The sequence below is a fragment of the Phascolarctos cinereus genome, unplaced genomic scaffold (genome assembly GCF_003287225.1).
Source record: "Phascolarctos cinereus isolate Bilbo 61053 unplaced genomic scaffold, phaCin_HiC Scaffold_726;HRSCAF=1367, whole genome shotgun sequence".
NCBI classification, from domain to species: Eukaryota; Metazoa; Chordata; class Mammalia; order Diprotodontia; family Phascolarctidae; genus Phascolarctos; species Phascolarctos cinereus.
In genome coordinates, this window is record NW_027556098.1 from 420,100,055 (window position 1) to 420,121,987 (window position 21,933).

The following is a 21,933-nucleotide window of genomic DNA, read 5'->3' on the forward strand; positions in this document are numbered from 1 at the left end:
TCGCAGTCCCCATATGGGAATGAAGGAGGAACCCGGGTACCTGAATGGGTGTTGGGTAAACCAAAGCCTGGGTCTCAGGATAAAAGATGGAAAAGGGACACCTAGGTGCAGCTAGAGGATGCAGCACCTAGGTCTCCGACTGGCTGGGGGGAGGGCGGAGATCCTTGGGAACCTAGGTAGGGGGAGGTGGCATCTTCGTCCTTGAAGAGCGGGTTGCCAGGATGGTTGGAAGTGTCTGTGGTCTCCTCCAGGTGCAAGGCCACGCCAGCATGCCCTTGACTTTCTCCCTTGGCCTGCTCGTCCTCTTCACCCTGGGGGAGGGGGAGCACTGCTCGGACGCCCAGGGCAGGCCCCTCTTCTGTGTCCCCCCAACAGCCCTCCTAGCCTGGGCTGGGGGATCGTGCGGTCGAGCGGTCAACCACAGCAGCAGCCTGAACCTGGCCCTCGGGGGCCCCTTCCTCTTGACCTCGGTCCACCTGCGCTTCTGCTCCCCGCCGGCAGCCAACGCCGTCGCTGGGGCCCGAGTCCTGGCCACGTCGAACGGCGGGGACGCCGCCGGGGGGCCCTGGTGGCCTCTGGCCAGGTTTTGGACCTCGGGGGGAGGCCCGACTGCCGAGCTGACCCTCCGCGCCCAGCTCGGCCCCGCCCAACACCGGCCCGCCGTCCACCTGCGCGTGGAGCTGGGGTCCCCAGAGGCGCTGGCGTCCGTGGCTGTGCGGGGCCGCTGTCAGTGTCACGGCCACGCCGCCCGCTGCGCTGCCCGACTTCAGCCCCCACGCTGCCGCTGTCGCCACCACACCACGGGTCCCGGGTGCGAAAGTTGCCTTCCGTCTCATCAGGACTGGCCCTGGAGGCCGGCCACGCCCCAGCATCCGTACGCGTGTCAGCGTGAGTACCCCTCAGGGTTAGCTATTGCCCCTGCAGACCCATCCAACCCTCTCACTTCAGGGACTTTAGCGCCCTCTAATCCAGCCCCACTCCACCCCTTTCATATGAGGAAACTGAGACCCAGACTGGTGAGGTCACTCAGGTAGTGCCGCTTGGCATTTCTCTCAAGCTCCATTCCCCCCTCAGGGTTCCACCCCTTTCCCCAAGAGTGCTTCGGCTTCCAGCCTCCCTGCCCCCACCCGGAGCCCCATTCTGCCCCTTAATTTTCCACTTTCCCTCCCCTGCGGGGTTCTGTCTTACTAGTCAGGGTTTTTACATTCTCTCATCACTACCCCAGGCTAATCCTGAGAATTCTACTGAATTCTCAGTCTCAGGCTACGTCTCTTGTTCACTCTCCCGCTCAGGAATCCATTATCTCCCTACTTTTCTTTCTCCTGCCCTCCCCACTGCCATTCTCCACCTTAGTGTCGGCTTCCACTTCTCTGTGATTTGTTCTCCCCTGCCTCGGCCTCATATCCTTGTCCCCCTCTGGGTTCCATCCTCCTCTCTATGTTTACCTTGCCATTTCGTGTCACTGCATGACACCCATTCTTTCTGTCCGAGTTCTGTTTTTGTCCTCACCATTCAAGCTTCTTTGAATGGTCCCCCTCGTCCCTCTCAGCTATTAGGACTGCCTCCCAATGTTCTCTCTTCCCTCTCGGGGTGCTCTTCTCTCACGGAGAAGTGCCATATCGGGGCTGACAGGACACTGATGCCCTGTGGTAGATGATGGACATTAAGGGGCAGAATGAAATACTTGAGAGAGTGGCTGTCACAACGGGAGAATGGGAAGGTGAATGAAAAGTTGAGAGGGTAAATCGAGAATTTGAATGTAGTGAAGGAAGAAGTAGAGATATAGAATTACAGCCTGGAGGGAAGGCGAGGGGACAAGGAACAGCAGCTGAGAGTGGACTTTTGAGGGGGAGAAGAAAACTCCCCCAGGAAGCCTGAGATACTGAGTGGGAGAATGAAGCCTTGATGGCAGTCCCCATGGCAACAGAGTCCTACCCTTCTTCTCTCCACCACTGCTAGAGCACCAAGGCCATCAGCCCTTTGCTGGCATCCCTCTCCTCCCTCCATAGCTCTGACTCTATAGTCAACAAATTCAACAACCTTGAATTCCTGTGTGCACAATCTTCTAGCTGCTGGTGACGCCAGTCAACCATGGGCCATCCCCTGCTCTGGTATTTTCTGACCAAACTCGCAAGCTGTGGAAGAAGTCACAAAATTGTACAGACTCCATCCACTACAAATCCAGACAATCTGATCCCAACTGATCTCAGCCCTCACTGCTGCTTGGCAGCCCTAGCATTCATCAACTGACATTTTCTGCTCACTCTCAGTAGCTACTATTCCAAACCTCTTCCTCTCCTAAAGTCCTTTGAACCACTCCCCTACCAGGCCTGGCAGCAGGTACGACCTTGCTTTTTGCTCTGCTAAGCAAATAAAGACAATCTGTCATGGGTCCCCTCATTTCCCCTACTCCAGACATCAGAACATCCCCACATCATCACCTGTCTCCTTCAGCACTCAGTCTCTGATGAAGTGGGGGCCCTTCTCTTTGCCAAGGCTAATGCCTCTATTTGGGTCCTTGATCCCATCCCTTCCCACCTGCTATGGGAGTTTGCCCATCCATCACGCCCTCTTTCAAATCTTCAGTCTCTCCCCTTCTGCCAGCATTTTCCTTGATACCTGCAAATATGCTCAGGGTTCCCCTATCCATTAGAAACAAACACACTCACTTAACTCAATCACTCTCTACCCAAGATACTCCTTCTCCCTTTTGTTGCTTCACTCCTAGAAAAAAGTCTCCATTCATTGCTTCTGTCTTTTCCACCCACTTACTCTGTAGCTTCTTCCTACCTGACTTCTGACTCCACCACTCTGGAGAAATTGTTTTGTTTTTTTAAAGGTTATCAATAACCTATTAATTCCTTAATACAATGTTTTTTTTCTCAGTTCTCACCCTCCTTGACCTCTCTCCAACTTTTGACCCCACTCTATCTCCTCCAGGATAGGGGGGAATAAACATTTATCTCCCACCCACTATGCTATGTGCCTGGCTTTGTGTTAAGTGCTTTACAAATATATTCTCATTTAATACTCTTCTCTTTTGTCCTCTGTGACACTGCCTTCCCCTGCTTCTTCTCCTACTGCCTGATGGCTCCTTTTCAGTCTCTTTGCTGGGTCCTTATCTGTCTCTTACCCTTAGAGTGTTCCCTCCCAACAATCTGTTCCGGATCCTCTTCTCTTCCTTCCATACAGTCTTTTGTTGATTTCATCTACTCCCCTGAGTTCAATCATCTCTATGCAGATGACTCCTCAAATCCATATTTTCCAGCCCTCACTCCTCTCCTGAACATTAATCCTGCGCCCTTATCTCCACCTGGATGCCCCCATTGACACCTCAAATTCAACAGTCCCTTCATGGAATGCACCATATCCTTCCTCAAAGCTGCCTCAGGTTTCCCCTCATTATTCAATTCTCCCTCTCAGAGTTCCATCTTCTTCTCAGTTCAGTGAGTGCCTACTATGTGTAAGGCACTGTGCTGCAAAGATAAAAACTGGTTTGGCTAGAAAGTAGCAGGTGTGAAGGAAAATGAGTGCATCAAGGCTAGACAAGTAAGCTGGAGCCAGACTCTGGAGAGCCTTGAATGTCAGGGTGAAGGATTTATCAGGAAGAAGGATTGGAGCTGACTCCTGGAAGTGACTTGTTTTGAACTGACCTAGAGGAAGATTATTTTTTCATGGAATGTGAGTTGGGAAGAGGAAACACTAGAGCCTGGAATCCAGTTAGGAGACTGTTACAGGGGTGGCAGAGAGAGGTCAGAACTAGGGACAGATATAAGAAACATTGTACTGGAAGAATGGATAAGAGATGGAAACTGGATGCAGATGGTGAGGCAAGACTCAATCTAGCAGTCAGTCAAAAACATATGTACCAGGCACAGTGCTAAGCTCTGGGGACACAAAAAGAGGAAAACACAGTCCCTGCCCTCAAGGAGTTTGCAATCTAATGGGGGAGGCAACATGCAAACAAATATATAGGAGCAAGCTACAGACAGGATAAATAGGACAGAATTAACAAAGACAAAGCACTAGAATTAAGAGAAGTTGGGAAAGGCTTCCCGTAAAAGATGGAACTTTAATAGGGACTTAAAGGGAGCTAGAGAGGGCAGTAGTCCGAGCTGAGGAGGGAGAGTGTTCCAGGCATGGAGGACAACCAAAGAAAATGTCCAGAGCAAAGAGCTGGAGTGTCTTTTTCAGCCAGCATCACTGATCAAGGTGAGGGGTAAGGTGTACGAATCCTGGAAAGGTAGGAAGGGGCTAGGTTATGAAGGGCTTTGAATGCCAAACACAGGATTTTGTATTTGAGCCTGGAGGTGATAGGGAGCTGCTGAAGTTAATTAAGTAAGGGGGTGGGGTTTAATATGATTAGGCCAGTTCTTTATAAAATCAGTTAGTGGCTGAATGGAGGATGTATTGGAATGAGGAGGGACTTGAGACAGGCAGATTCCAAAGCAGCTGTTGCCGTAGTCCAGGTGTGAGGTGTATCCCCAAAGGGAAGGCCTCAGCAGGAAGTCCTGAAAGCCCTCTTCTAGAACTGGGATATAAGTTGCCTAAGGAGGCCCAGGCCGCACTTTCCTTTCCACCACCACAAAGTGCACCTCCGTGTTTCCCCATTCTTCTCCTCCTCTCCTTTCGTAAACCATCTTCCCAGCCGACTTTGGACCAAACCTTCTGACAGATCATCCCAAACTTCTGGGTTCCACCAAGCCAAGCCCAGCTCCATTCTCCCTCAGAACCAGTTCACTCTCCAGGGAACTCAATGGGACTTTGAACATGGAATGCACCCTTGGAGATCAATTACCCACCAATCATTTTTTGTACAGATAGGGAAACCCACAGACCTGACCTAACAGCCCAGAGACACCAATCTGCCCGCTCTCCCAGGGGCTGGGGCGGGACAGCCGGCCAAGAGGTGCCCATTCCGGTACCCTGACTCTTGTCCCATCCCATCTCCCAGCCTGCTCCTGCAATCTGCACGCGCGACGCTGTCGCTTCCACGCCGAGGTGTTCCGACTGTCGGGAGGGCGGAGTGGCGGTGTCTGCGAACGCTGCCGCCACCACACCGCGGGCCGTCACTGCCACTATTGCGAGCGGGGCTACTGGCGGGACCCCAAGCAGCCCCTATCCAGCCGCAGGGCCTGCCGGGGTGAGTTCCGGCGGGGGGACGGCGGCTGGAGGCGGGATGCAGAAGGGGATCCGACTGGGACAGGGCCTGCGCCGGGGATCTGAGGGGAGGCGGCCACGAGTCACCGAGTATTCTCCCTCTCCCAGCCTGCCAGTGCCACCCCATCGGTGCAACCGGGACCCAGTGCAACCAGACCAGCGGACAGTGTCCCTGCAAGCCAGGAGTGACTGGCCCCTCCTGTGACCGCTGCGCTGCAGGCTACCAGCAGAGTCGTTCTATCCGTCTGCCCTGTCAGCGTGAGTTTGGGGAGGGACTCCAGGGGCCCCAAGGGGCAGAGACTGAGACTAGGGAGCGGACCCCTGGAGCCCCCAGGGGCAGAGACTGGGAGGGGGATGTCCGGGGCCCCGAGTGGGGAGTGGCTGCTGGTCTAGAGGCCCGAGCTGAATGATTAGAGCTCTCCCTCCTGCTCGTTTTCTTCTCTCAGGGATCCCAGAGATAACGACCACAGAGGCCACAGCCCCTAGTGTCTACACTCCAGGTATTGGGGGACCCCGAGGGCTTGGGTCCCTGAACCCAGCTGGAGCTAAACAGCAGCACGCCTAGGCGAGGATTCAGGACCTGGGCAGAGGGGGAGGGGGCGCGGTGCGGAGGAGGGACCCTAGAGGGGGCGCAGAGAGGCTCACGTCTGGGGCCGTCCGCAGACCCGACGTGCCAGAACCTCTGTAACGCGTCAGAAGGCAGAGTTCACATGAGTCTGCAGGAATACTGTCATCAAGCCTACGGTGAGATCCTGAGCCTCCCGCTGGGCGGGGCGGGGATCGGGATCAGGGAGACCGGAGTTCTTAGCCCTGGCAGCCTTTGGGCCTCACTTTCTCTATCTGGATCAGGGTCAGGGTTCACCGGGGGCGGGATCCTAGAAAGCCCGAGTATTCCCAGAGGCAAAGTTGGGGAAGGGGAGCCTAAATCCTCCCGGGAGCGGGGCAGCGGGACTGGGGCGCCTGGGTCTACCAGGAAGGGCCCAGGGGGGAGTCTTTCCAACTTGAAGGAGCCAAGATGGAAGAGGGGACGCCTGGGTCCGTTAGGGATCTGAACTAGGGGAGAAATGCGCCTCGTTTTGGGATTAGGGAGGCCTGGGTCCCCAGAGGCGGAGCAAGGGAGTGCTCAAGGGTCCCCAGGGGAGTCTGACTTTCCCGTTCCCTCTCTCATTAGTTCTTCGAGCTCAGGTTCAGTCCGCCAAGCCCTCAGGTCCAACCTGGTGGCGTCTGAGGATCCGTGTCCTGGCTGTGTACAAGCAGCGGGCAGAGCCCCTGAGCACAGGACTACAGGATGCCTGGGTTCCTCGTGCCGACCTGGTGTGCGGCTGCCTAACTCTCAGGCCCGGGTCTGTCTACCTGCTACTAGGGGGGCCACTCGGAGGACCCGACCCCACCCGCTTGGTCCTCGATCATCGTGGGCGCGCCCTGCCCTGGAGACCCCAGTGGGCGCAGACCCTGAAGCGGCGGCAGCGGGAGGAGCGGGCCGGGGGCTGCCCCTGAGAATTTCTCCTCGCTGCTGGGTCTGATGTGGAACCTTGCATCCATCCCTAATAAAGCAGCCGCACGCTTACCACTCCTGAGTCTTCTGTGGGCGCTGGGGTCAGGGAGAGGATCCCTGGATGACCGGAGGGGGAGGGACTAGGCATCCTTCGGAGACATCCCCAGGGGTCCAGGCTGGAGGTTGGAATACCTGAGGAAGTGAGCGTGAGCAGCGGATAGGAAGTGGTGGGAGTGGGAGGGGAAAGGAAGAACAATCCTGGCGTCCTTTAGGGGGAGGGGCAAAAGCAAGGAATGCCCACTGAGGTCCTGGAGAGGAAGTGTCCTTGTGGGGTTCCATAAAATCGAGGCAATTAAGAAAAAATGGTGGCTGGAGGGAGAAGCCCCATCCCTGACGTTTGGGGGACAAAGTAGGAAGTCAAAAAATGACAATCCCGCATACAAACTTCATAATTTTCCTGAAGAATGAAATGGTTCACCCAAAAGCACACAGCTACTAAGCAGAAAAGGCATCTGAACTTGAACCCAGATCTCCCCACCCCGAATCTAGTGTTTACTCCACCTGACCAGGCTAATGGGTGATGTCAGGGTTAGGGTTGGGGAGCCCACCAACAGGGCTGTCTGTCACTGTCCCCACCACACAACTTCCTGTGGTAGAGCTAGTCCTTCCTTGGGGATTTTTTTTTCTCTAGCCACACCTTCAGTTGCCTTCCTTTCAAACCAGCCCCCAGTAATACGAGATTCTGTTCCCCATGTTGCCTGGCCACTGCTGCAGTGAATTCATTGACCCAGACTGAAGCTGGTGAATGTATTCCCTTGGACCTGGGAACTTGTAAAAGGAAGTCTTCTAACTTGGAGTCCCTAGTCAGAAATCTCACTCTGGCAAAACCATCAGCTTTAAAAATCTCTCTCCCCTTCCAGACTTTCCCAACTGGCTTTCTCAGCTATTCATTGAACAATAGCACGCACAACTTAGCAACCTATTGATTGGCTTTTGACTTCAGCAAATGGAATAAACTTTTCAAACAAAAAAAAGGTAAACAGACTTTTATGAAACAAAGCTTACGGTTCAGAAGTGGGCCCTCACATAGGAAAAAGAGGGAAGGGAAGAAATGTAGACCACTGGTCTTGGCCCCCAGTCCAAACAGGTTTCAGGGGCATATCAGCTCAAATGCTCCTCTTACCTGATCCATCCATCCCACTTTTGTCTCTGGAGTCCCTGCTTGTGGCCTCTTGGGGAAGCAGCCACTCTGCCCTTTAATCTTCATGACTCCCTTAGATTTTGTCTTGTCCCCACAAGTCTCAAAGGGGGCTGGAGAAGCTTGTGAGAATCCAAGTTAGCCAGGAGAGGTCAGGGAGGATACTGGGAATTCACTGCTTAAACCAATAGCTTACTACGTCCATGTTGAAATCTGCAGTAGATGTGTCAATGAACGAATGAACACTGATTAAGCACCTTATTAGTGAGTGCTCAGCTCTGTGCCTCGTGCTCTGAGGTGGTTTGTCCTTCATTCTCCAAGAAGACCATGACATCAGGCTGCAGATACAAAGAAAGGCAAAAGACTTTCCCTGCTCTCAAGGGGTTCATAGCTCAAAGGAGAGACCCCATGCAATCCATATGCAAACAAGATATAAGCGAGATGAATTGAAAATAATCAATAGTTCGAAGGCACTAGCATTAAAGGGTATTTGGAAAGGTTTCCTGGAGGAGGTAGGATTTTAGCACGGCCCAGATATGTAGTTGTATCAAAGTATGTGGTTAGACCAGCAAGTGAACGAGGTGCCAAATTAGGGAAGGCCTTGAATATTAGAGAGAAAGGTTTGAAATTCCCTCGGGCTGACTTGGCAGCTGGCTGCTAAAATCTTATTAAATAATTGATCTACAAGACTAGCCCTGTGCATAGAGAAGGTCAGTCTGGCAGTAGTCATGGGAGGTAGCCGATAAGAATGGAAAGCTCAGAGACGACAAACCTCTGGAAAAGATGGAGAGATGCAGGCCACCTTAGATGGATTCAGAAATGATGGGATGGCTGGACCCAAGGAGCAGTCTTCATGGTTCCATGCCAGCTTTGTCGAAGGTCTCCAGAAGATGACCCTAGGACTCTATGCCTGGTCTTGTGCCAGCCAGTATTTTTATTCTGACTTGTATAAAGGCCTCGATGACACACTCATCAGATTCACAAATGACAAATAGCTGGAGCATAGAAGGGCCTGGCGTGCTACGGTCCATGAAGTCAGGAAGAGTCCGACATGACTGAATGACATAGCTGGAAGGGATAGCTATCCCATGAAATAGTAGTCAGGATTCAAGAAGATCTCCTTGGGTTAATGCCTTGGGCTGAATCTACTAAGATGAAATTCAGTAAGAAGAAATAGAATGTTTTATTGGGCACTAGGTGGCGCCATAGTGCACAGAGTTCTGGGCCTGGAGTCAGGAAGACTCATCTTCCTCAGTTCACATCTGGTCTCAGACACTTACTAACTGTGTGAACCTGAGTAAGTCACTTCAGCCTATTTGCCTCAGTTTCCCCATCTGTAAAATGACCTGGAGAAAGAAATGAAAAACCACTCCAGTATCTTTGCCAAGAAAACCTCAAATGGGGTCACAGAGAGTAGGACACGACTGAAAAATGACAGAACAAGTCCAACATGATGTTTCACACTTGGATTTTTAAAAAATAGACTTAATGGAAGAACCCCAAATTGCGAACTCTGTGTAAATATTTAATGCTTATATTGATGTGCTTGCTTTTGCATTATCTTCATTTCCAAATATAATTCTCTTTGACCCTTCCCCAGAGAGGGAGAAACAAGAATTTTGAAAGAAAAAAAAAGAAAAGGCAATTCAGCACAGCTAACCAATGCATCGAGCAAATCTGATAGTATATATTCCATACAGCTTTAGTAGTTATAATGATCAAGCTTGGCCCAGAGAAGAGAGAAAAAATGTGTTTCTGTCCCTTCTCTGAGAAGGTGGGAGACAATAGATGCAGAACATTGCAAAAGAATAGAGTTTTTTGGGGAGAAAAGACTAATAAAATAGACAAGCACTTAGTTAATCTGATTATAAAAGAGAGAGTGGAAAACCAAATTGCTGTTTTCAAAAATGACAAAGAAGAATACATAGCAAACAAAGATGAAGTATAGAAAATTATCACAAATTATTTTGCCCTCTTATACGCAGATAAGATAGATGATTTAGATGAAATGAATGTACATTTACAAAACTACAAAATACCCAGATTAACAAAACAGGAAACAGAAATGTTAAATGAACCAATTTTAGAAAAAAATTTAACCAAGCTATACATGAATTCCCAAACAAAAAAGTTTCTGGGCTTGATAGTTTCTAAAGTGGTATTCTATCAAGTATTCAAAGGACAATTATTTCCCACATTACATTGTTTACAAAAATAGGAAAAGAAAGATCTGCCAAATTCCTTCTATGATACAAATTTGGCTCTGAAATCTAAACCAGGGAGAAATAAAGCAGAGAAAGAAAACCACAGACCACTTCCCTGATAAATATTGATGCATAAATCTTAAGTACAATATTACAGGTGCTAAAACTATATATCAAAATGTTTGCATGTGATGATCAAGTTGGGTTTATACCAAGAATTAATGGGTGGTTTAACATAACACAAACCATAACCATAATAGTTTTTTTTACTAATACCATAATAGGCCATATTAATAAAAATCAAAATCACATGATTAAATAATAGATATGGAAAAATCTTTTGAAAAATACATCTCTTAAGAAACAATAAAAAGCGTATGGATAAATGGACCTTTCCTTAATATGGTAAATGGTAGCTATATAGAGGCAGGTGGTAGTGGGACTCAGGGTCGGGGGACAGTCAGCAGATTTTATATTTCAGTATTCTATGTACATTGTTCTTTTCCAGGTCCTCCAGTGAGAGCCCCTAAGACAGGATGGGCTCAGTCCAGGTGTTTGCAGGTGGAACTCCCCAGGTAACTGCCAGGGCTCCCAGCGCCTCGCCAGGAGGCTACCGGACTTGTTCCCCTGAGGGGCACTGACAAGGACGGATGGGCTGCTCTAGCAGAGTACTCGAACTGGTGGACAGCTCAGATATTACACTCTCTCTGAGCAATTGACACAGGGATATGGTTTTTTCTGCTGACGTGGGGAAAGCTGCATTTGAGCCCCACAATAAAGGATATGCTCTTATGGGGCACAGTGCCTTAGGTGTCACGAGCTCACACACGGCTCAAATATCAATGCCAAAAGACTCCAACCCCTGGCCATTCTGAGGAATCTCTCTCACAGTAAGAGCTAGCTAATAGCTAGTATTTATATATCGCCTTAAGGTTGGCAAAACGCTTTACAAATTTTGTCTCGTTTTATCTCAGCAACCCTGTGAGGGAGATAGTATTATCATCCCCATTTTACAGATGAGGAAACTGAGGCAAACATGGTGAAGTGACTTACTTGCCCAGGGTCACACAGCTATTATGTGTCTGAGGCCAGATTTGAACTCAGGGAGATGAGTCTTCCTGTCTCAAGGGTGGGGGCACTTTATGCACTATGGTGCCACCCATCCACCCCAGTGTATGCCATTTTAAAGGACTTGTTTCATTTTGTTGCAGAAATAGCTATCCACGCAGAAAGAGAACTTTTAATAGTGGACTGGAGCCCTCAGAGGCAGGAGAGGTGTGGGAGTTGGCCTGGTCATATAAACTGGAGGTCACAAGCTGACCTCTAACGTTTCCAGCCATAGAGACTAGTGAAAGTGTACTTCCCCTGGGAGAGATCATTTTCTCTCTCCTGGTTTGAGCTGAGATTTGATCTGCCTCCCAGCTAAGGAGCTCTGCTACTCTTCTGTATTCTTTGCTAGCTTTTAATCTGCAGAATTTCTCTGATTTCTGTTTGCTAATTTGCCTGCATAAATGGGTTTACTTTCCATTGATTATTGGTGATGCTCTTTTGTGTAATTGTTATTGGAGGAGAGGGGCTAAGCTGGTAAGTGTACCCTCCACCTCTGAAGAGCAAGCAGGGAAGTAGTGTTTGTTCTAAACACAAAACATGATACCCCTTAGGCTAGAGATATTTGAGGGGCTAAAGACACAAACCTAGTCCAACGCCCCTCCTGGAGATTAGAAGTACAAGAACAGTCCTTCTCATATTCTATCAACGATAGGCTGGACATTAAATAATTTCTATCTTTACATCCATTGACTTAGACAGCTCACCCACACACAAATCTTACATGTGGGAGTCTGTCCACAGGAATATATTTGCATTAATGATTCTTCTAGTCTTTTTTTTTAGAAGAAATTTTCCTTTCTTTTTAATTTAAAAAGAAATGGGATTTTAGCTCTGGTTCTGAGGATTCACAGTATTTTGCCCCAAGAATTCTCATTGTCTTTTCCAAAGACAGTACCTAAAACAGACCTTACAGGACAGGAATAGCCCTAATCCAGCAATCTTCTGGGGGAGCTAGAGTGAGTCTACAGCCTTAGGCTCTCCATTTAAAAGGTTCATTGTTTTAAGCTGTTCATTTCCTTTATCCATCATTTTATGCCTCAGTTTTAAAACTTGAATGTTTTTTTTTTGTTTACAGGGTTTTGGGGATTTTTTTTTCCGGCCTTGCCTTTCATGAACCCTGAAATGGGTTTGCCTCAAACTACTCATTTGAATGGCCAGTAATCCTAATTTTTTCCAAAAGAGCTACTGTGGAAACACGTCTTCCAGCCTGAATTTTTTAAAAATTTTTTACTCTTTGTCCTTCAGAGTTTCAATTGTTTTCCTTTGGTGCCTCAGAAGAGGACTTTACTTTCCAATTCTATAAATCACATTTTGTTTTGCATTTTCTTTCTCCCATAGTGGGCAGATTCTTCTTTAGAGGTTGGAAAATTTTGTTTCTTTCCTGATTATGTCCTGGAATTGTTTCTCAGAGAATATTTCAGAGAATGCCTGGTTATTTTTAATAGATTTTGTTTTTTGTTTTTTTAATATTCTGAAAGTTTGATAAGCATACCCAGATTAGTTAGTCTTCATTCCCTACCTGATGCTACCATGAAAATATTGTTATTTTATGGCTGAATCTTATTGCTTTGTGTCTCTAATCATGTTTTCAATGCTGCTCTATCAATAATTATTTGCCATATGTTGATACATGGAAAAGTGGTTGGTTCTGTTTTTATGATTCTAATTCATGTCTGTGGCTACGATATTGGGTTAAGCACAATGTATTAATCCAATGGGGAATTGTTAATACTGCACATATGTGACTTTCATTGCACTGATATTCGTGCGTTGATGTGCGAAAACCCAGAGCAATCTCTAAAAAACCAAAGCAGTTGAGTTGTATCATCCCTTGTGTGTAATTGAAAAGCCTGGGACTTTCCTGGTATAAAGGAGACTGGCATGTGCAGACTGCCTCCACATTCTTGGCTGATAAAAACCTTACCTGGCCAAGGCTGGGATGAGGGGGCTGCTTCTGGGACAGTCATGATGACACAGAAGGGAAATACTCAGGAGAGTCGTGGAAGCATGCAGAGACATCCCATAACTGGTTCTGGTTGTTGTCTAACCATGTCGAGAGACGGAGGCTCTTTGACTGACCGCAGGGATTAACTGGCCATTTTCTCTTTGGCTATCCTCTTAGATAGATTTTTTTGACCTTCACAGTCATGCCACCTCTGGTAGAGGCCTTGGTGGGACCAGTCTTATGTAGAACCCAAGCCAAGTTGGCACCAATTCTCCTCAAAGACTTATATGCAATAGGGAAGTGTGTTCCTCTATTGATTGGTAGGAATAGACCCATACCTTAACAGTAAGGACATCTGAAGAATATCAAGCAGAAAAGTGAAAGCCTTCACAGTGTGCAATTAGGACCATTTACATTAAGGCAAGTGAGACAATCCAGGGAGTCTTCCTAGTTCTACTTGAGAATATTGACCATGGAGACATGCCTGAAGGATCCACAGTAGAAAGTTATTCATGGGAATTTTAGTTTTAACCCTAACCCTAATTCTGACTCTAACTCTAAATTCAGACCCTTCTAAGGGTAAGAGGTGCTTACAAGGATAGGAACCCCATCCCCCCAATCAAAGAAGACATCCTTACAGAGAAACTGAACATCCCACTTAAGCCCAGAAATGCAACGGATCTGTAAGCTGGGCTATGTTATTAATTGCTGTGACTGCAGATATGATAGACTATAAATTGGCATTTTCTCAGGGCAAGAACTGGGTCCCACTGTCGGACAGCTTGGATTGTGCAGGCCTGAGAGGTCCCAAAGGAGAATGCCCCTGAATCAGAAAAGGTGATGAGACTGAGAAAGTCTCAGAGGAGCAGTTTCTGTCTCAGTGCCCGGCCATAGCCTGGTAGCCTGGAGTCACCTGGAGTCCTCTAGTAGACTTGCCTGGAAGCGTTAGAGACTCAGTTTGGTGGAGATGTATTCTCACTTCACCGATCCTACCATGAGCATGACTTCCTACTTAGAGAAGAGTTAGGTTTGCAGAGACTGCCGCACAGGAGGTAAAAGAGTTACTCAAGGGCGTGGAATGGCATCCTGAGGCTTAGTCAGCCTCTGTCGGCTAGAATCATCTTCCTGCGTGAGGACCACAGAAGCAAATCAGGGCCCCTGTGTCAGCAGAACAGATGCCCAGATATAATCAGGTGAGAAAGGAACAGTACACAAAGCTTTGGAAAGGTAGGAGACCAAGGAAATGGAGGCCAGAACAAGCTGACAGAAATACGCCTCCATCAGGTAATCAAAAGAATAACAGACCCACTTCTGAGGTCATTGTGACCTAGGCCTTGCATAGGCTGAATATGTTAGTGATAGAAACACAGGTTTGGTTGTACAAAAACTGATGTCCTCTTTTCCAGCTTTGGGAAACTGAGGCTGGGCCAGGGAGAGAAACCCCCCTGGGCCCTAAGAACAGTCACATTGACCTCATTGTGAATCTCTTATCCAGCCGTTCTGGGAAGCAGTTTCAAGCTAGGACCAAGAAGTTATTAAACTGTGCACGCCCTCTGACCCAGAAACACCACTACTAGGCCTACACCCCAAAGAGATCAAAATCAGAGGGAAAGGACCCGTATGTACAACATTTATAGCAGTTCTATTTGCAATGGCAAAGAACTGGAAACAGAGTGGGTACCCGTCAATTTGGGGATGCCCAAACAGCAGGTCATACTAGGTGCTTAATCCATATTTGTTGACTGATTGGCTCTATCTGTGGCTGTATCACCCTGGAATATCCCTCTACAAAGGTCCCCCACATTCTCCCATTGGTGAGTTGTTGCTGGGGCCTCCCATATGTAAAGGGGGCAAGCTGGCAGTTGGTGGCTCAGTGCACAGACCTCTGGGCCTGGAGTCAGGAAGACCTATGTTCAAGTTCAAATTCAGCCTTAGGCACTTACTAGCTTTGTGACCTTGGGTGAGTTACTTAACCTCTATTCGCCTCAGTTCTTTTCAGTCTTAAAATGGGCATTATAATAGCACCTACCGTCCAGGGCTGTTGTGAGAATCAGATCAGATAGTATTTGTAAAAAAGGCCTAGCACAGTGCCTGGCACATGGGAGGTGCTATAGAAATGCTTTTCCCCTTCTCTCTTTCATTCCCCTCTTGGCTCTGTTCCTGACTTCCAGACTTCACAATCATGGTCTTGTCCTGGAACTTCCCTCAGCATCTGGGGTTTCCTCACCCTGGAACATCCGACCTTCCCTGGGGCCTTCTTAGCTCTGAATATGCCTCGGCAAGCCCACCCCCTGCCCTACAGCTTCTCTGGTTGGTGAGTGCTTCTCCGGGTCTGTTTAGTGGAGAGGGCCCAGGTCAGCCAGCCTTCATTAGCCCTCTCTTCCTTTTCCTAATGTCAAGACTAGAAGCCGTGTGTCCATCCTGGTGTCATTCCCCTCTCCTCCTTCCTTCCTTCCTTCCTTCCTTCCTTCCTTCCTTCCTTCCTTCCTTCTTTCCTGTGGAGGGCAGAAGGATTAGGCTCCCAATTTAGCTCAGTTGTTTGGTAAGGCAGCTAGGTGGATAGTCAGCAAGTCCTGAGTTGAAAGCCAGTCTCAGAACTGACCAGCTGTGCGAGCCTAGGCAAATCACTGAACAGCCACATGCCTTAATTTCTTCATCTGTGAAACAGAGATGTAATAGCACCCATCTCCTAGGGGTGTTGTAAGGATCGAATGTTAGAGTCTTGCCAACCTGTATAGCTAGCTACATAAGTGCTATCTATTATTACAGAGTATTAGTCCCTTCAATTTAAGGCCAAAGCCCAGCTGCATTTCCATCCCTTTTAACATCAGTCCTGGACCCCTAGATCCCTGTGGCTTCTCCTTCTGAGCCGGATGAGAGACTCCACTCCTAGCACCTAGAATGGAAAAGATGAGCTGGGAGGTGCAGAGGCTAGAGCACCAAGCCCGGAGTCAGGAAGACCTGTCTGTCCCTACCTTAGGTGGCATAGGCATGGACCATGCTCCCGTTACACACAGACAAATATACACCTAATACAGGAAAACAAGTATAGTGATACTGAAGGACCAGGGAGAGGCCAGCCCTGCCAGCAGGCTTCCTGCACTCCCTGGACCCTTCTGGGCACTCCAAGCCCAGGCTGAGCCTTTAGGAGTGTCACACCTCCTGGCCGGCTCTCCCTCATCCTGAGGTGGCCCAGGACACAAAGAAGTTCTTGGAATTCTAGAATGACAGGGTAGTTCCTTAAGGCTCCTGGTCTTCCCACCCACCTTGACATGAGCCTGGGGGAAGGGTGCTGATGAAAGAAGGAGCTTTAGGGTGGAGGGAGAAAGGGCTCTTCTCCATCTTCCCTACCCACTCTGTTAAATGCTGAGGCCAAGCCTCCCTCTCCCTCCCAGGTGAGCCCCAGCTTGCTGTGAGAGAGATGGACTCTATCAAAGATGAGACTGACCAGTACTGAAGCCCCAGGTGCTTTACTTCCCTATTGTGTTTCCATTCCTCTAGCATCAGCCTTGGGAAGGTGGGAAGAAGGGAGGAAGGAAGGATGTTGGGGGTGAGACAGAGGGATGAGTCAATGAACTGTGGCCACATGGCTAGCAGGACCTCTGGATTTGGAGCTAAGGATCTGTGTTCAAATCCCAGCTCTGTCACTTATAAGCTGGGTGGCCTTGAGCAAAGGCCTTCTCCTCTCTGGTTTTCAATTTCCTCCTTTTTGGTGTGTGTGTGTGTGTGTGTGTGTGTGTGTGTGTGAAGCAATCAGGGTTAAGTGACTTGCCCAAGGTTACTAGTAACCTTGTAGCAAGGTAGTAAGTGTCAAGTGTCTGAGGTCATATTTGAACTCAGGACCTTCTGATTCCAAGGCCAGTACTCTATCTACTGATCCACCTAACTGCCCCTCAATTTCCTTTTGAAGAAGAATCCTCCAATTTTTTCTTTTATAAAATGAGGGTGTTTAATGAGATAATCCTTAAAGTCTTATGGACCCCAATATTTGGGTCATAGGAATTTGGGAGACTGGGGGTAACAGAGATTGAAGTCATAATGTCAGGAGGAGCAATTTAGGGGCAAAGATAAGGAGCTCAGCATGGCACTAGCAGGGCCCCCCCAATAATGAACTCTCTACCCCCCAGCCCTCCTCCACTGCCTCTATTATAACCCTCCATCCCCACCTTACTTCTGAGCTCCCCTCCTGGTCTGAGGTTTGAGGAGCCCAGACTGAGACCCCACCCCAAGAGGTTTAGGCAAGGTCATCCTCTGGGAGTGAGGCTCTGAATCTTCTGGGTTGCTGGCACCTCTCCTACAACCCTGGCACTCATTCCCCAGATAGGGACCGTGAGAAACTTAGAGACACAGAGAGACTGACAGACACACACACACACACACACACACACAGAGAGAGAGAGAGAGAGAGAGAGAGAGAGAGAGAAGGCTCAGGGAAAGATAGAGTTGGAAGCACCGAGCCTGGAAGGAAAACATATACATCAGCTCTGGGGAGTGAGAGATACAAATGCAAAGATAATGGGAGGGAAAGAATTAGAAGTCTGAGCCATGGTGAATGAGGAATTCCCTGAGTAAAAGGCAAACAATGTGGGGCTGGAGGAGAGCAGGAGGGACTGGGAGATGGTGTTTATAAACAGAAATACTGAGACCCACAAAGAAGGAGGAAAGAGACACAATAGAGCAGGGAAGGAAAGAAAGCTTGAGAGATGGAGAGAGAGAGACCAAGAGAAAGGGGCAGTGAAAGCTCAGAACCAGGAGTGCAAAGAGGAAGATTCAAAGAGCACTGTGGCATTGAAGCTAGAGGCAAGCATTGCTGGGACTTTCAGGGTCTCTGCTCTGACCCAGATGTGGAGAACTGTTACAGGTTCATTGCTAGGGGAGCCTTTACTTCTCAACATTCCTCCTCTTCTTTGGTTCTTCACCGTCGCTGCCACCCATGGCTACTCCGGAGACAATTCCACTTTTGGTTCTAGTCTAAAGTTTGCCCCCAAAGGGGGAGGAGTAAAAGAGGTGCTTGACACAGAAATATCAATTGGGTACAGGACAGTTGATTCATTCCTACTCAAAGAAAGCACTAATAAGCATGAGAGGATCGTGGTGTACATTACAGAATGATGGGAACAGAATTCAGCCGCTCCATTTATTACTATTAGCACAATCAACACGGAGGCTACCTTATTGGAACATGAAATAGTTTTTGAAAGGTTGCCAGTTAGCTATTTCACATCACACCTCTGCACTGAGTAAAGTGGCGTTCTTTTTCAATTTGGGATAATTTTGTTTGTGGAAAGGGATAGAAACATATTTTTAAATTAATTTATTTTGATCTATCAACAATCACTTCCATAAGCTTTTGAGTTTTAAATTTTTCTCCCCTTCCCTCCCCAAGACTGCACACAATCTGATACAGGCTATACATATACATTCCTATTAAACATATTTTCACATTAGTGATGTTGTAAAGAAGAATTAGAACCAATAGGAGGAACCATAAGAAAAAGGAAACAAAACACAATAGAAGGGAAAAAAATAGCAAATAGTATGCTTTGATCTACATTCAAACTCCATAGTTCTTTCTTTGCATGTGGACAGCATTTTCCATCACGAAGCCTTTTGAGATGTCTTAGATCTTTGTAATGCTGAAAAGGGCTAAGTCTATCAATATTAGTCATCGCACAACATGGCTGTTCCTGTGTACAAAGTCCTCCTGGTTCTGCTCACTTCACTAAGCATAAGTCCATACAATTCTTTCCAGCTTCTTCTGAAGTCTGCCTGCTCATCACTTCTTATTGCACAATAGTATTCCATTATATTCATATACCACAACTTGTTCAGCCATTCCCCAATTGATGGGCATCCTCTCAATTTCCAATTCTTTGCCACTGCAGAAAGAGCTGCTATAAATATTTTTGTACATGTGAGTTCTTTTCCCATTTGTATGATCTCTTTGGGATACAGTCCTAGAAGTGCTATTGCTGGGTCAAAGGATATGCACATTTTTATAGCCCTTTGGGCATTGTTCCAAATTGCTCTTCAAAACTGTTGGATCATTTCACAACTCCACCAACAAAGCATTAGTGTTCCAATTTTCCCACATCTTCTCCAACATTTATCATTTTCCTGTTTTGACATGTTGTCCAATTTGATAGGTGTGATGTGGTACCTCAGAATTGTTTTGATTTGCATTTCTCTAATCAATAGTGGTTTAGAGCATTTTTAGAAATACATTTTTGAGAAGCCAAGAGAAAGCAGACTCATAGATAAAACTACTTGATAAAATCTCCCTCTTGGAGGGAGGGGGAGATGTTTGGTGCAGGCACAGATGACCAAAGTAACCTGTTTCCCACCAGGTAAAATTTACATATGGTAACTATTTCCACTTTGAGACTGAAAGCCATGAATCCCTGACAATTAGAACTTTCTGACAGTTGTATATGGTCTATGCATAATACGTCTGACAGAAATGGACATTTTTTCCCCCTTAATCTAAGATAGAGGAGGGTCATTTCTTACCTTAAGGAGACACTGTCTTCAAGCAAAATGACAGTCAGGAGTTGACAGAGGGCAAAGAATTGGAAATGGAGGGGATGCCCATCAGCTGGGGAATGGCTGAACAAGTAGTGGTATATAATTATAATGGAATGCTATCGTGCTGTAAGAAGTGACGAGTGGCCTGATTTCAGAAAAACCTGGAAAGACTTACACAAACTGATGCAAAGTGAAGTGAGCAGAACCAGGAGAACATTGTACACGGTAACAGCACCATTTGATGATAATCAACTGTGAATGACTTAGCTCTTCTCAGCAACACAATGATCTAACACAATTCCAAAGGACTCATGATGAAAAAATGCTATCCACTTCCAGAGAAAGAACTGATAGAATCTGAATGCAGATTGAAGCATACTATTTTCCACTTTCTTTGGCAAGGGGTGTGTGTGTGGGGTGGAGGTATGTGTGTGTGTGTGTGTGTGTGTGTGTGTGTGTGTGTGTGTGTGTGTGTTTTCTTTGGGTCTGGGTCTTGTTTCACAACATGACTAATATGGAAACATGTTTTACACATGTATAACCTATATAAAATTGCTTACCATCTCAGAGAGAGAGGAAGTGAGGGAGGAAGGGAGAAAACTTGGAACTCCAAATTTTAAAAAAGTGAATGCTAAAAATTGTCTTCACCTTATATATAAAGAATAAAATACTATTTAAAATTAAAAATGAAACCAAAAAAGTTGACAGAGAAAGAGGAATGTAGATGTTTGTGGGAACTGATCTGACTGGAGGAAAGTTCTGCTGTTGGAAAGTACTGACTGGAGGACAGGAGAAGCCTTTGATGTCTGAAGAGCTGATAGAGGAAGGGAAAAGTTAAACTTCTTTGCCTCTTACTGGTACCTACAGCATGAAAGGTTTGCCTACCTTGCTCTGTACTGCCTCCCATGACAGGCGAAGGGGAAACCCCTCAGAGCCCAGTGAAAGTACCTGAATAGCTCTATAGATTCCAGACTTCAGGAATTGTTTTTCTGAGAGCAAATGCTACCTCAGAGGCATTCCAAACAGAGCAGATACAAATAGCTCTTCAGACCTCAGCCTTAAAGTCTTTGTTCTCCTTAAAAAACAAACAAACAAACAGAAACTAACTGCTTCCATAGTTTGAGACTAACAGCCAGCAGAGAGGTTCCTCCAGCAAGAGAAAAGAGAAGTCCAGAAAGAAGCGGCTCTGCCCAACAGGAGAAATGTAGCACAATCTAGACTATTCCTAGAGAGACTGAAAAGATCAAAGACTTGAGGGTCTGCAGTCCAAAGCTGCTAGGTGCCTTGCACACATTGGTTTCCCTACTCAGATTCTTCCCTTCCTGGTTTCAGCAAGTTTGTACCCAGTCTCTCCCATGGACACTGCATGCATTATTGGGAGAACCTGTGACCCGGGTAAGTGAGGAGAATGTCATGCTGTGATCACTTTTGTTTTTTCATTCCATCCATTTTTCCATTTCCATTTGTAATTAATAATTAACAATGTCATTTTGATTTGTTAAATGAGAAGCATAGCAGTGGGGACTCAAGAACTATAGTTGTAAGTAGTTGACATAGTTTCTCCCACACCAAGTGGGGGACCTCGAGAATGACTTGTAGCAATGAGACCTCCCCCAGAGACATCCTGATCTGCCAAAGTGGGTGCATATAGGTGAATAGGTGAGCCAGCCCCATCCTAGAGAGAGAGAAAAGTTGGGGGGGTTCATGACACATCTCTGCTATGATATCAGGTCTCATTTGGGGACTTATGGAAGGGTGTCCTTTGTATTGGCAGGGACTCACTGGAAAGCTTCTTCATCCAAGATTTCCTTGATACCCTAATTTCACAGGTATCCACTAGGGGAAAAATTAATTTCTTGCACAATTTTCCTTTATAAGTCAGACCAGTTTCTTTGACAACAATTTTTGATTGTTTGAGTATTTAAGTATCAGTACCTATTGATTTACCTTACCTGGTGTGGAGGCTAATATGGGTAGTAGAGATGTTGTATCCCTAGAATGCTAGTGCTTAGAGATGCTGAGAGCCCCACAGATAACTCTTAGTTGGAGAGTGCCCCATGATCTAAGGAATCATGGTAGCAAGAGTATTTTATAAGATTAATGATAATGAAGAGACATATTCTCTAAGAGATATGAGGATAAAAATAAAACCTAATTTATTTCTTGTAAATTACCTAACATTGCAGATTTTTCTAAGATTCCTGGTGAGATACCAGTTATCATAAAGTACTTAGAACCTGAGAAAGCTTGGAGACCAGAAGAGGGTGCTGTGTAGTTAAAATGATGTTGATTAATG

At 47.0% G+C, this 21,933-nt stretch overlaps 1 protein-coding gene across 1 annotated transcript; it reads left to right on the top strand.

The window, feature by feature from the left end:
• Positions 1–221: 221 nt before the first annotated feature.
• Positions 222–6,727, top strand: NTN5 (netrin 5). The gene is made up of 6 exons (XM_021003786.2): positions 222–888; positions 4,955–5,143; positions 5,269–5,418; positions 5,607–5,660; positions 5,824–5,904; positions 6,332–6,727. The coding sequence occupies exons 1-6, from the start codon at positions 222–224 to the stop codon at positions 6,655–6,657; spliced, it is 1,467 nt and encodes a 488-aa protein (XP_020859445.1). The 3' UTR covers positions 6,658–6,727.
• Positions 6,728–21,933: the final 15,206 nt, after the last annotated feature.

Excerpts from the sequence above, each read along its gene's own strand:
- NTN5 (XM_021003786.2), top strand. The coding sequence starts at position 222 with ATGGTTGGAAGTGTCTGTGGTCTCCTCCAGGTGCAAGGCCACGCCAGC. Across the intron at positions 5,144-5,268 it reads CAGCCGCAGGGCCTGCCGGG|CCTGCCAGTGCCACCCCATC; the intron begins GTGAGTTCCGGC and ends TCCCTCTCCCAG. Across the intron at positions 5,905-6,331 it reads ATACTGTCATCAAGCCTACG|TTCTTCGAGCTCAGGTTCAG; the intron begins GTGAGATCCTGA and ends CTCTCTCATTAG.